This window comes from Lasiosphaeria miniovina (assembly GCF_030549165.1).
Source record: "Lasiosphaeria miniovina strain SMH2392-1A chromosome Unknown B0T26scaffold_5, whole genome shotgun sequence".
NCBI classification, from domain to species: domain Eukaryota; kingdom Fungi; phylum Ascomycota; class Sordariomycetes; order Sordariales; family Lasiosphaeriaceae; genus Lasiosphaeria; species Lasiosphaeria miniovina.
Genome location: NW_026848224.1, coordinates 843123 through 856933, shown reverse-complemented (window position 1 = coordinate 856933; position 13811 = coordinate 843123). Strand labels below are relative to the sequence as shown.

Sequence of the window (13811 nt, the reverse complement as noted above, 5' to 3'; positions counted from 1 at the left end):
ATGCTATTTAATCTTTTTTTTTTTTTACAATAACTTCAGTCTACGCGCTTTTCAACCTCGTCATACATGTAATTAACCCCTAGATCGTCGTTACAAAACCTATCAACATCAGCCCTGTGAAGACCTTCGACCCAAGACCGAGAAGAAAAATCTCGGAACTTCTCTGAGCGTCCCTCCCAACTCCCCCGGCGGGCGACCTACGGGCTCTCAAAATATTACTTTCCCTCTACTTACTGTTATTGCATAGTTAATTATCGTGATCACATTAATACGAACACTTGTCCCAAGTGAGAGCGCTCCTTGAACTCCAGGCTCGCGCCTCAAGAGGTAGTGTTGACAAGGGCGGCCTGAAACAGCGTACAACTTGACAATATCGTATGCCGGCTCAGTACATGATTCCGCCTAATAGTTCCAGACCCCCCCATGCGGCTCTGAACCGCAATTCAACATTCCATCCGAACTAACAATTCCAACATAAACACTCACAGCAGCCGCACGTCACGCAGAAATTCACCTTGTCCTTGATCCACTCCCATTTCCGTCGCCCAGGGCTGAGCTGCGCCCTCGGCTTGCGGAGCGTAGTACGCCGGGGAGTGCGGTTGATAGCTCGCTGCATTCGGTGGATATGTCGGCTGGGGGTGATAGCCTGTTGTTGTATTATCGGGCAGGTACGTTGGCTGCGAAGGATAGCCCGTCAGATTCGCCGCATATGGGGGATACGCAGATGCGTTCGCCGGCTGCGAATAATATGAGGATGTCTTTGTTAGATGCTGGTAGCCATAGGACCCTCCTGCTGTTGATGGTCGGGCTGGAAGAAGATTTCTCTTTTGACCATTGCAAATTGTGGCTGAGGGGTGGAAAACGATCATGGTATCTGTCAGACTGCAACAGCACCTTTAGGATTGCGTGCATCAGAGTGAATTGCTCTTATTCTCGTCCTCCAGTCTTTCCACAAAAGACTCTCTCTCATACTTCCTTATGTGGCAATTACATGACGAAACCCAGTGGCGAAGATTACGCATCATAGATTCCAGAACCTTCTAGGCCATTCCATCTGACAGTATCGATGCCTTGGTAGAAAGGAGAACTGGAGCGTGAACTTGACCGCTGACACGACGTTGGGGTTGGCTTGTGGCAACATCTCTCCAAAGGGAATGTGTGTGACTGCTCGAGTCCACTTTCCAGCTTCCGTCTCGCCCTTTGCATGAAATATCACCCCAAGATTACGGAGGTCGGCGTTGCCGTTGACGTCGACTCGGGCGTCGACGGTCCCGTAGAAGGCATCAATTAGTTTCTTGCCCGGGAGGCGGCGCAAGAACTCCAATGAGTCACCCCCAAAGGCTTGTTTCCAAAGGCTTGTTTGTCAACGACATTTCCACCGGCCTTGATCGTTCGACATACGTCATCCGTAACTGTTGCTTCTAGTGTTGTGGTACGTTTCGCGAACGCCGCCATGCTATCGGTTCGTTGTTAGCCCCGCCCTAGACGGATCGCTTACAGTATTTTGTCAGAAAGGAAGAGGTTCTGGCCTTCGGGCAGAACTGTAAGATGGAACAAGTTGGAATTGGAGTGCGTCAGCCTCGCCACCGCAGGCTTCAGACTCCAGTACAACCCCCAGTTCTCCCAACACAACTAGGAAATAATTGCGCCGTCCATCTGACTAGGCGGCGATTCTAGAGCCCTGCACCCCACCACAACCTGATAAATTACCTACGTATGGGATATAATGCCGAAACAGACCAAGAGCGGCCATTTAAATCAACAACTTGAACAGAGCCCCTATCGGTGTCAACGAGCCTCGTCGTCGCCGCTCAAAGAGCATAGCCTCACGCAAGGACAACAAACTCTCTTCCCGTCTCGGTGACGTCCCAATAACTGCCACAAACCTCGCCAAACGCCACCCGCTCCGCATAAAGACACCCCGACTCTTTCAACTCCTCGCCTTCCCTCGTTTCAATAACCATGACGTTACAGCTCCGGCAACTCTTACTATCATCATAGACATGAAATACACAGCGGCGGGAGCTATACGAGAGATAGACCAGCCGAAACCTAGCAAAGACCTCGGCCGTCGGCCTCTGCGGCAGCGCCCAGTCAAATTCCTCGTACAAGTGTCCACAGACGCCCACGTAGTTGGGGGACGCGTAGATCCGGATCTTGGTCTGGCGGATGGGATGGGGGCAGACGTGCAGCGATCCCGGTCTCGACACTGTCGCCCAGAAAGCGAGAAGAGGGGCTCTGTGGCTCAGATCGAGTAAAGCCGGCTGGGATTCGCGTGGGAAGACGTCTGGAGCGGGTTCCTCGTCGTCAGTCGAGACAGCTGAGAGGGCACTGCCGAGGGGCGGTATTGTCCGTAATGCTCCCTGCCACAAAAAATGGATGGCGCGGATCTTTAATTGCAGTGCTTGGATGTTGTCGCGGCCGAGCCAATGGACTTGGGACTCCCATCCAACCCACGACCAGGATGGCCAGCCAAGACGCCGAAGAGGCGTCTTTGCGGTCCAGTGGAGGTTGTAGTGTACGTACTTCCCGAGCAGTCCGTAGATGGACGACCGCGGCGCAAGACCATACGAGCGCTCAATCGACGCCATGACGCCAGCAAAGGCGTTCAAGATGTCGGACGCAAACGAGAGCCGCCTGCTGGAGTAGTGCGTCACAGTGGAGGTGAAAGTGTAGATCAGCTCGTTGACTTCTTGCTGAGTGCCAAGCTGGGCATCTGCACTGCCGAGCTTGAGAATGGCGTTGCGCGATCTCTGGAGGTCGGTGGCGCCCACGGCATCCGGGTCGAGATTCCACAGCATGGAAATGCATTCTCCCTCCTGGTTCAACAGGCGGATGCTGGACGGCTCGGCTGCGGTCCCAGTACAGGTAAGAGGGTCCTCGCTCAGCTCTCCGCCGCGTTGCGAGCAACAGCTGAAGAAGGCTTGGTCGGCACCCATGATCAGACGCCGTCGCGAGACAAGTTGTTCCTGGTATGTCCAGCCGCGGGTGTCGTACACCAAAGGACAGGCAGGGTAGTGGGATGGAGAGGCAATGAGTCGAACGCCGTCGCCAGGACCCAGTTCGGAGGTCGCCACCTGGATGGGCCGCCGTGTACCAGCTCGAACTCCGGGGATCGGCGAAGACGCGTCGACGCTACCGTGGGAAATTATGGTACAGACGGCGTTGGCGTATATGAGGTCCATCTTCCCGATCAGATCCTGCTTCGATTCCGTGGCGTCTTGGATGATGCAGAGAGAATCGACCCAAAGGTACCGCTCTCCGAGTCTCTGAACGAGCAAGATAGCATCCTGCAGCAGGAGAGGAAGCTTGTTTCCCAGTTGCGCAAGCGCCCCTGGCTCGCAGAGCGAGGGAAATTCCGACCGCATCGTCATGAACACCTTGGCGGGCCCCCAAACATAGCTGAGAGCAAAGTAGCGAGGCGTCGAAACTTCGGCCAAGCGCATTTCCTTCACGTCGATAACGAGAAGGCGGGGTAATAAGGTTGCCACCGCAGACAGCTGGGCTTTGCAGTGGTCATGCTCGGCCTCGCAATGTTGCAGCCATGACGTAAGGGTCGATACACTTACTGCGGCATCGTCGCTCGATTTTCCATCATCATCGGGGGCTTGCGATGAAGTTCGAATGGTAGCAACCGATCTCGGTGACTTGGCGGGGCCGGCGCCTAGACGAAAGATGCGGCCGCAGATACAGCCATGGCCGTGCCGCCGCGCGGTCGACAGCTCACCGTGAACCGCCATGGTGAGCAATTCATGCGAATCGTCTCCTCCAGATTGGTGTGCGCGGTTAAGTCGGTAGTTCTGCATGACCGTGTAGACGAGACGACAGACATGGCATGGATCACGGCTGAGGACGTCTTGGACATCTCCGAGTCGGAGCACCTCGTTCGCCCCAAGGTTTCCAAGAAGCTGGCAACCTTGGCAGAAGCCTTGGATGCAAACAGGTACAAAAGGTTTTTCCATGGCGCTGTTCATCTCGTCTGGCGCTGTTCATCTCGTCTGGCGCTGTTCATCTCGTCTGGCGCTGTTCATCTCGTCTGGCACTTTGCCGCTCTGCAGATGGCGATTTTGCAGATGGCGATTTGCTAGTTGAGGGGAGAGTAGGTCGGGATTCAGTAACAATCATGAAGAATCTTGAATCAAACCCCGCTGCTGCCCAACACAACATTGAACTGGGAGGAGGCAGCGGGCTAGGGTTAGGGTCTGCGACAGTCAGGGGACGGAAAGGGAATAGAGGCCTTCCGTTGTTCAGCCTCTCTACACCACCTCCGGCTCGCAAGCTCGCCTACCGTGGTTCCGTTCAGCTATCTCTTCTACTTTACCGTGAGGGTGCCGGGTGTTTTTCGAATGGGGATTGGTCAGTTTACGTACGTGTCAAAATGGGAGGTGGGAATTGGTCGATCGGATGACCCTTGGACAGGTTTAGGCGTGAAATGCCGCTTTGCTGTGTCGTGGTCGTGTCAGGAAGGAGCAATTTCCCAATTGGTAGATATAACGCGTAAGCTGCATGAAGGAAGGCGCCACAGGCACAGCGCCGCAGCCAAGAGCGCCGCAGGCACTGGGGGTCCTAGGGGGCTTGCCCCGTAGAAATCCAACAATTAGACCATGAACATCGAAACATGGAATTATCACGAGAATTTATTCTAGTGTTGAGGGCCTAGAATAGCTATAAATCCGTTGCCCCAAAGTTCAGCCGGGCAGAGTCCTTACTTCCGAAGTTTATGACATCGCTTGGGCTGCCGACGTGGAAGACCCTCGCCGCGAGGCTCCCTTTGTCCTGCTTGTCAAGATGGACAATTATGACGGCCCGGCTTGCTTTCCTGACGATGAGGCTATTCCGAGAAATGTAGTGCCCATCTTCCAGTCCTTGCGGGACTTCCAGAGCGGTAATGCGGCCTGCTCTCGCCGTCAGTTCCCCGTTACTATTGCGTACGCCATCACGGTTCACATGTCACAGGGAGCTACGCTTGACAGGGCTGTGCTTGATATCTCTGAGCGGGATTTCTCTTCAGGGCTTACTTATATGGCTGTCTCACGTGTTGCTAGTCTACAGGGCTTGATGTTTGACGTTCCTTTTGCCCTGGACCAAATCCAGGTCAAGAATGACGTCACAGGTGCCTTACGTGCGGCGGATTACCAGCGCCGTGTTGACGCCGTCGAGGTGTTGGTTCCGGGTGTAGCCTAGATAGCAGAATCGACTTTTTCTGCCTCAACACCATGCTGTTTACGTTGTGATGAATCTCCTATGTTTTTTACTTTTAACGCAGTTGACACAATTGACACAGTTGAGTCAACCTTTGTCTCACGCGCATTCACAGGGTAACGAAAATTGGAGCATTTGATGCAGGGAGGTAAGGCTTAAATTGTCTGAAAAGGTCTATCTTTTTGTTTCCTTTGGGAGGGCCAAGAGTCTCTCTCTTTTATAGTTATGAATAGTGGCAAAATCTGGTGGCGAAGATCAAGTGGCAGCTTCTAGGTCCTCCTTTTGCTCGCTAATCCTATTATTGTGACACTTTGGCTACGAGTTATGGCACAAAGCGGGGTTGTCCTTACTAATTTCTTAGTAAAATGGCTCAGCCGCTGATTCCTTCGAGCGAAGCGAGGACAGGCCGCCGCAGGCGCCGCCGGAGGCATCCGTTCAGCTGACCCCTTCCTGACTAGTCAGGTAACCTATTTTAGTTCAGCAGACCGCGATTCTTCCAAGTACAGCTGCGACGGGTGCACGAATTAATCCCCTAGATTATTAGATTCGAGCCAGCTGCCAGCGCTTGAACGGTAGCGAAGGAGTAAGCAGCTGCCCTGGGACTGTTCGTCGCGTTTGGAAGGGCCCCTTGTTCCAGAATGTCAGGCCCGCATCCAGCCATGACAGCACTTTCTTCCACTTTGCCCCAAGTTTCTCGAAAGAAGGGTATTCCTCGCTCGCGAGGACCTCCCTGAGTTCCTCCGGACCCATGATAGGCCGGCCCTCCTCAGCCTCAGGCCTGCGCTCAAAGCCGTCTGCCTCCTCATGTAAATAGAGGACCAAGCGCTTTACTATGTACCGAGATACTACCACTTCGCTTTGTTCCTAGCGGTTACCAACGCCAGGCCTAGGTCTTTCCGTAACAAGGTAATACGTTGTTGTCCATCGAGCTTGAGGACTACTTTCCCTTTAGGGGGTTCCCTGGGGAGATCGATATATTGGCCCTTCTCTCTTTTGGTAGGAGCGGCCCAATTATGGGGTACAACCGGTTACGTGAGCCTAGCTATTACACTAGTCTAGGAGTAGATGTTAGCAATACGACGACTCTTGCAGAGCCCGAGGGTTGCTAGCATGCCTGAAAGACGCTTGATTAGCGCGTTAGTTGATGTGTTAGGTCGCCCGAGCTAACTAAAGCGTGGATTGATGGGTGTGTGCTGGACTAGGGAGACGGCGCGAAAGGCTCGTTCGTGAGGAATGGTCCTGAGTGACCCTGTGTAGCTAGACATTTGGTGCGCTTTATGTGCCCTGGGCGAAAACTTCGATCTTGTATGGCGGTGGTAACGTTCGTGAGTCGGCCGGTATGACTCTGCCGTTCAATTGTTTGACTTTTTGCTGTACCGCGGTAAATACCTATGTTAACCTTTTTCAGCTGAATGGAACCACCGTAGGCGAGCTTGCGAGCCGGAGTTGGCGTAGAGAGGCCGTCTCTCCTACTTTACCGTGTGAAGGTGGCGAAAGTTTCTCGCACAGGGATTGCTAGTTTTCGTCCGTGTCGAAATGGATTCCTTATTAAGCCGTGGAATACAGCGCAGCGAGCAGCCCGCCGCAGGCGCCTGTAGAGGGCAGCCGGAGGCACCGTTCAGCGACCCCTTCCTGACTTGCCAGGTAGCTTATTTTAATGTGTACGTGGTGATGGGTATGAGCCATTTCACTTTTGTGATAAATCTAACTATGGAAGTCCCCCCTTGAGCAGAGCCTCATTGAAGCAGACAAAATAAAACATGTTTGAGGTATCGTTTCCCTCTGTGTGCTGCGAAAGCAGAACTATCGAAAGAGTGGCGCTTCCATTCTTTCCTTTCCGGCATTTTCCAGTGCTAATTTGAATCTTGATTGTCCGTTGTGGGGTTCTGGTGGGGCATGTGGATCGCCCGCTCCTGCTGCCCCAGGCAGCTTTTGACAGTTTGCCCCTTTCCCATACGGCTCGAGCCGCCTTTCGCTTCTTCTCGCTAAGCGAATGTTATCTAGGAGCACCAAGACGCCATCACGACCAATCGAGAACAGCCATGGATAAGCTTCCCTACGTACCGTCCAGCATTCTCTGGGAGATGCTCTCGGCGTGCGATCTCGAGGCCCTTGCCCGTACGAACCGCCTGCTTCGTTGCAATGTCGAGCCATTCCTCTACCGTCGGCACGCTATCGTGGATTGGGGTTCTGCCATCATGTGGGCTGTCGATATGGCTGACTTGGACGAGCCAGAGACATGCACAACGGCTCTCGCCATTCTCGACAAGGTGAAGCAGTTCTGCGACCTCACTCCTAGTGCCCTCGATCTTCTCTGCAGTCCGGAACAGAACTATATCAACATCCAACCTCCGCACCCATTCGTACTCGTCGACGACCTATGTACGCTAACGGCTCTTCACTTTGCCGCATGGAAAGGGCTTGATGCTATCGTCGAGTGGTTGCTGCGGGCTGGCGCCAGCGTGAATTGCGAATCCAGCGCCATCAACCCGCTCTACTTGGCTGTCTTGAACGACAAAGCGTCCACGGCGCTCTCTCTTCTCTCCCATGGCGCCAGCCCGGTTGTGCGACGAGGTTCCCAGAACTCTCTCAACGTCTTCTACCTCGCCTGCGTGATGGGTTACGCCAGCCTGGCTGAGCAGCTCCTGGCGACGGGGAGCGTTCCAGCAGACCTTCCCGATGTATTGCAATGCTATAGCACTGATGTTTCCTCCCGGCCAGACGCCCCGGCCGTCGTCGAGCTGCTCACCAGAGACGCGGGTTTCCCGAATTCGTTGATTGAAGACTTTCTGTGCGCCTCTAAATGGCAGTCTGCATTAGCACTACTCAAAGCCAAGAAGCGCCGAAATCGGATATCTCGCACCACAGCCACCGCCTTGCTGGACTGCGCCTGTTCCTCTCTCCGATATAACCCGCAGAAAGCGCAGGGCGCCAACCTGGTAATCCGCCGACTGCTCCACGTAGGCGCCGACCCCGACGTGGGCCACGAGTTTTTCGATTCATCCACTTCCGACTTTCCTGCTCTGCTGACGCTGCTTCCCCCTTTCCTGGAAGCCGGGATGGACTTAACCGCTAAAGATGCCCTTGGCATAGCGAGCGCCTACGATAGGAACCAGGACGAAGAGGGCGCCTCGGCCCAACTCGAAGTAGTCCGCTTGTTGCTTCGACACGGCGCACCAATCAGTCCGGCTACGAGGGGAGATGCGCTCGACTCCCTCACAAAGTGGGGAAACCAAGAGAGAAAGAAATGGGCTCACGAGCTATGCGGTGCGTTGGTGGAACATTGCCGCCAGGTCCCCAAACGCCAGCGTCGTGAGGATATAACCGCCTTCTTAGGCCGCCTTTCCGATACGAATAAGCAGCTTGGGCACAGGGCCTTTGATATTGACTTCTTTTAGGGCTTGCGGTTCCTCCACGGGAACGGCGTCGTCCACGGCGACCTGCAGCCTCAACCAAGGTCACCGCAATGATGAACAACATGTCAAAGTGGGGCCAGTCAGGGCAAACAAGTATGGTTGCGGGCTCCTATAAAAGTATCGTAAATGAGGCGGAAAATCCTATAATAATCTTGCTAGTCACCAGATATACGAATGAGACCCAGGAATCATAGTTGAGGCCGTAGAATACAAGGTTTCCGCAGTGGTGATGTTTTCTATTGGTGTTGCGTGTGTTGTAGAGCCGTATTTTAGTCCCCGTAGAGCCTTAACGTGGTCCCTCAGTCAATAACGAAAGGAATCCCCGGCGAACTAGCCGCTAAGCCTCCTCAAGAGCCTCAAGCCTCCGAGCCTCAAGACGCCATAGATCAGGGTCATCTTCGTCTAGCGGAAACATCCACAAATCCTCATCTTCACCGTACTCGAGGGCGAGTAGGCATACGCGTTCGGCCTTGCGTGCCTCCACTGCATCACAGCCTGGTGAAGAACACGTGGGTTCGGCACCGCAGTCTTCAAGGCTCGGTTTATTCAGTTCGAACTATAAGTACTACCGCCGTACGCTTGAAATCATCTTTACTATAGAGGTCGTCGTCGTACGTGGTGCTCGTAGACAAGGGAGTATCGGCTCGCTTCCGAATAGCTTCATAATTAACAAGGTTGACCTTGTCATACGGTAGGCTAGTTGCATAGCTAGTTGCCTTGAAAGTACGCATTTTTATGTATAAAGAGGTGGATCTATGATGACAGGTGCCAGGCCTAAGGTTTTAGAGATGGTGGGTGCACAGCAAAAAGGGTGGGTGCGCGCAGCAATCCTCTTAATTAGCTGCCAACTTGCACACGCTTGCTTCTGGCTGACACTGCCCTGCAGCTTTCGTCGTTGGCACAAAGCCCGAACGGGTGGTAACTCCCCCAGCCTCAGAGCAACCGAAACCATTTTGCACCAAGATCTAAGTCCCGCCATCGACGTCTGGAGTTTTGGCTGTCTGCTCTTCGAGTTCCTCGTCGGAGTTCCTCTATTTTCCATTCTGCCAAGTCCCAAAGGCCCCGGCTCGGATGAGGCCACTGAAGACGACCACATGATCCAGCTCCCCAAAGTCCTGGGCCATCTCCTACCCGCCATTTACCAAGCTCAGCCTCACGCAGGTCGATACCTTGAATCTAATGGACAGCGAAACCCGGAAGCAAATCCGATCGAAAAATACACAGTCGAGCGATACACTAGTCGCTTGAAAAGAAGATAACAGCCTCCAAGGAAACACAAAAGCCAGTAGATTCACTGGAAAAGCTCTTCCACGGCAGAAAGCCTTCTGACATCGGGGACGAGGAAGAAACCGTCATCGTGACGCTACTCCACCAGATTCTCCGCTATGATCCCGGGGAAAGGCCCTCGGCATCAGACATACTCGAGCACCCTTGGTCAAGTTACTCACTAATGAACGTTAACTTTCTAAGAACTTACTTAAAAAGCTCAAAGGTGTATTGTCAACATTTAGAACAAATACGTTGAACTTTATAAGAAATACTCAACTCTTCCAAAAGCACGCAAAAATTGAGCGCAGAAAGAGTGAGCGGTACCTCGGGCTCCAAGAGCCTAGCGAATGAAGCTGCCCCTGTCGACAGTCGCGCCTAGTTCCCTAACTTTGAGCCGCGTGCACAGGACGTCGACACTAACATTAAGGGTGGTGGTGGTGGCGAGAAGAAGGACAAGGTCGGGACTCTAGCTAAGTCTCTTCGGAATTTGATTAGTCGTGGTGGTCGCGGTGGTCGCGATAATTACGCTCAATAGACCCGGAATCGGTTGGATCGATGAGCATACGACCAAGTCGATTGCATACGAACTGTATCTCGTCCGTGATACCGACAAGAGGCGTCGAAGTCTTGACGTGTGAAATCCCCTTTCGCAGGAATTTAAGAGCCGGATTGGCATCTTCACCTGCAGTAATTCCCTTCTTTACAGGGGGGACTGTCTTAAGGTCCGTTAAAGGCGTTTGGAGTATATATGTTATTTTTATAAATAAACCCTTAGCCCTTCCAAAGGCTTATGTAGATAGTCCAAGAGGGTTCCAGAAGCGCTTAGTATAATCGGTAACGGTTCAACAGAATGTCCCTAGTTCACCTCCTCCACGCCACCTGGCTCTGGCTTGTACGGCGGATCCTCCTTGTAGACGTCATACTTGTAAGTGCTCCCCAGATGATCATCCCTGAGCGCGTGCGCGCCGCGGCCGTAGATCTGCTCCCTCACAGTAACCTCGTCGTCGTCGTCGTCGGCCGGCAGGTCGGGGTACAGGCCGCGGCGGCGCAGCTCTGGGACGAGCAGATCCACCACATCCTCGAAGCTGCCGGGCGTGGTGACGTAGGCGATATTAAAACCATCAACGTCGGCCTCGCGCTGCCAGCGCTCCAGCTCGTCGGCGACCGTCTGCGGGCTGCCGACGGCGACAGGGCCCAGCCCGCCGATGGCCGCGTGCTCGGCCACGGCGCGCGGCGTCCACTTGGGCATGCTCTCGCTGGTCGTCGTGAACGAGTCCAGGATGCTGCGCACCTTGTGCGCCTCGGTCGAGTCGGCCGCCGTGATCTCCTGGTCGAGCGGGATGCGCGAGATGTCGATGCCCGTCCACCCGCTGAACAGCACGAGCCCGCCGATGGTCGACGCGTACCGTTTCAGGTCGACAAACTTGGCGCGCGCCGCCTCGTCCGTCACCGCCAGCACCGGCGTGAACGTGGCGAACACTTTGACGGACCGCGGGTCGCGGCCCTTGGCGGCCGCCAGGGAGCGGATGCGCGCGATCTTGGGCGCTAGTACGGCTGGCGAGTGTGCGGATACGAAGACGGCTTCGGCGTGCGTCGCGGCGAACTCGGATCCGGCTGCTGACGTGCCCGCCTGGAACAGGAACGGCGTGCGCTGCGGAGACGGGTCGACGATGTGTTTCGTGTCGAGCGAGAAATATTTGCCTGCGTGCCGGATCGTGCGGATCTTGTCCGGGGCCGCGTAGCTGTCGTTGGCTGGGTCCGGCGCGATCGCGTCGTCGGCCCAGGACCCTTCCCACAGTCTGCGTGCGCAGCGCGGTCAGTGCTGCGTATCTTGGTGTTGGGTTGGTGGAAGAGAGAGACGCACTTATAGAGGACCCTGAGGTATTCATCGGCCTGGCGATACCGTTCGTCGTGCTCGATGGGTGTGTCCAGCCCGATGGCCTTGAAGGCCGATTTCTTCCACGACGTGACAATGTTCCAGCCGATGCGCCCCCTAGTGAAGTGGTCGAGAGTGGAGAAGCGCTTGGCGAGCAAGTACGGCGGCTCGAACGAGGTCGATGCTGTGATGGCGAAGCCGAGGTGTTTTGTCACTGCCGCCATGGCTGAGATGGGCTGCGTAGGGTTGGGTCTGGTCAGCACCGTGGGAGGAAAAGCGAGGTTATTCGCGAGACGGAAGCTCTCACCCGCGACTCACAATTGACGGGTCAGTGATGGGCCACTGCGCCGCGCGCCTGATGCAGTCGTCCAGGCTCTGCGCATAGGTGTCGTATCCGCCGTACGTGTCGGCGAGGAAGAGGGCCGTTATCCCGCCGCGCTCGAGCAGCTTGGCCAGCTCGATCCAGTACTCGAGCCGGCGTTTGGTGGCGGACTTGTCGGTGGGGTTCTGAATTTGGGGTTAGCCAGTTCGACGGTTCTGTGTCGAGTGCAACTAGTGGAGTGGCTCGTTACCTTCCACTGGCCGGGCGACAGGTGACCGATTGTGCACATGTCAAAGGCGTTGAGAAAGATGCGTCTCTTCTCGTTGCCTTTGCCGGCACGCGGGGCTTCGATGTCTGCCATTTAGTAGCCTGGGAATTTCAGAAATTCGCTATCCTCAGACAACTAATGTGTGTCTGTGAAATCAGGTTTTGGTGGCCAGAGCTACGTTCGCGAAGAAATGCCAAAAGTGTCCACAACGTGTTAACAGAACCGCCTGCCTGATCTTGCCTGTTTGGCGGCGACGCCTTATATCAATCTGTCCAAAATACCGAGCTAGTTGTAACCGCGTAATGCAACAATATCGCAGTGTTCTAGTAGGAATGCTGGCAATTGGCGGGGGATTGTCGCGTCATGAACATGGCGATGGTGTCATCTGTAGTGCGAGCCGAGTTAGCCGGCCAATAGCGAATCTCCCACGAATGACGCGCAATGAGGTGCATTTTTGCCAAGATAGTATGCGATGGACCTTTTCCAATGTACGTATTTCAATGTTGAACTGAGAGAGTCGCGGGCGAGCGTGGTTGACCTCCTCTTGTAAGTTCAATGACGACGGCTGGCTTCATAATTGTGAAACCAAAAGATTAGACCAAGACCTCTTCAAAACTCACAACTTCACATTAAAATTCTTGGAGTCTTTCGTCAGAAGGGTAACGAGCGACTTGGACGGGTGTATGGCGTTTCTTCCGTCTTGTTGGGGCCCAAGTTGGATGATATAAGACAAAAGACAAGTCATGGATCCTCCCTGGGTTCTGTCGGAAGGAGCCGCATCTAAGCCACATATGGGCGCAGGTGGCGCACATGCTAGACCATTTACAGCCTAGGCTGTGTCAGCCGAATGCCACATAACTACGGTATCTAGGCTATGCCCACCTTTCTGAACCTTCCGGATACAAGCACTCTTTCGCCCTCAATTAATGCAGCGTTGTATGTGACAGGTTCTGTGTAAACCATCGTCCGGCACCTCTCAGGATCAACGAGTTCTGGTGTTTGGGCCCCATTTTCATATTTACATGCATGACAAGTAGACCTTCTCCCAAGACGCCGATAAACGTGCAAGCCATATTGCATGATGGACCTGGATGTTAAACGCAGCTCAAGATAGGAAAGCAAGTCCGGCGGCGGCGCCATCAGTCGACGAAACACACCCAGCTCTCGCATTGGTCGGATTAGAACGAAACTCCCAAATATGTGAAGCACGAAACATGGCGTCATCGGGAGCCACACTCGTGTCACTCGCCCTAAGCCCAGCGGCACTAAAAATACCTACCACCGCCTTCGCCTCCAGCTGTAGCGGATATCGGAGATTGTGAACCATCTCCACATTGGCCCCGGACCCGACTACGCCAAGGAGCTGGTTGGAGGGCCGTTGGAGAAGAAGCCAAGTCTCGTTTGTGGGGGAGGCGTTGATGTGTTCGGCATGCACCCCGCCGATGATGCCATTATTGG

General features: G+C 54.3%; 4 protein-coding genes across 4 annotated transcripts; 1 reads left to right on the top strand and 3 right to left on the bottom strand.

Moving 5' to 3' along the window:
- Positions 1-20: 20 nt before the first annotated feature.
- B0T26DRAFT_714729 (uncharacterized protein) lies at positions 21-936 on the bottom strand. The gene has a single exon (XM_060442205.1). The coding sequence runs from the start codon at positions 867-869 to the stop codon at positions 483-485; it is 387 nt and encodes a 128-aa protein (XP_060293921.1). The 5' UTR covers positions 870-936; the 3' UTR covers positions 21-482.
- Positions 937-1454: 518 nt separating this feature from the next.
- On the bottom strand, positions 1455-4390 carry B0T26DRAFT_714727 (heterokaryon incompatibility protein-domain-containing protein). The gene has a single exon (XM_060442204.1). The coding sequence runs from the start codon at positions 3972-3974 to the stop codon at positions 1827-1829; it is 2148 nt and encodes a 715-aa protein (XP_060293920.1). The 5' UTR covers positions 3975-4390; the 3' UTR covers positions 1455-1826.
- A 2803-nt stretch (positions 4391-7193) lies between these two features.
- On the top strand, positions 7194-8804 carry B0T26DRAFT_714723 (uncharacterized protein). The gene has a single exon (XM_060442203.1). It carries the CDS (start codon positions 7245-7247, stop codon positions 8598-8600), a length of 1356 nt encoding a protein of 451 aa, XP_060293919.1. The 5' UTR covers positions 7194-7244; the 3' UTR covers positions 8601-8804.
- Positions 8805-9970: 1166 nt separating this feature from the next.
- On the bottom strand, positions 9971-12590 carry B0T26DRAFT_779971 (HK97 family phage prohead protease; the record flags this gene model as incomplete). Its single annotated transcript, XM_060446677.1, has 5 exons — positions 12336-12590; positions 12082-12270; positions 11752-11999; positions 10784-11686; positions 9971-10001 (listed from the first exon to the last, which is right to left on the bottom strand). The coding sequence occupies exons 1-5, from the start codon at positions 12444-12446 to the stop codon at positions 9971-9973; spliced, it is 1482 nt and encodes a 493-aa protein (XP_060293918.1). The 5' UTR covers positions 12447-12590.
- Positions 12591-13811: the final 1221 nt, after the last annotated feature.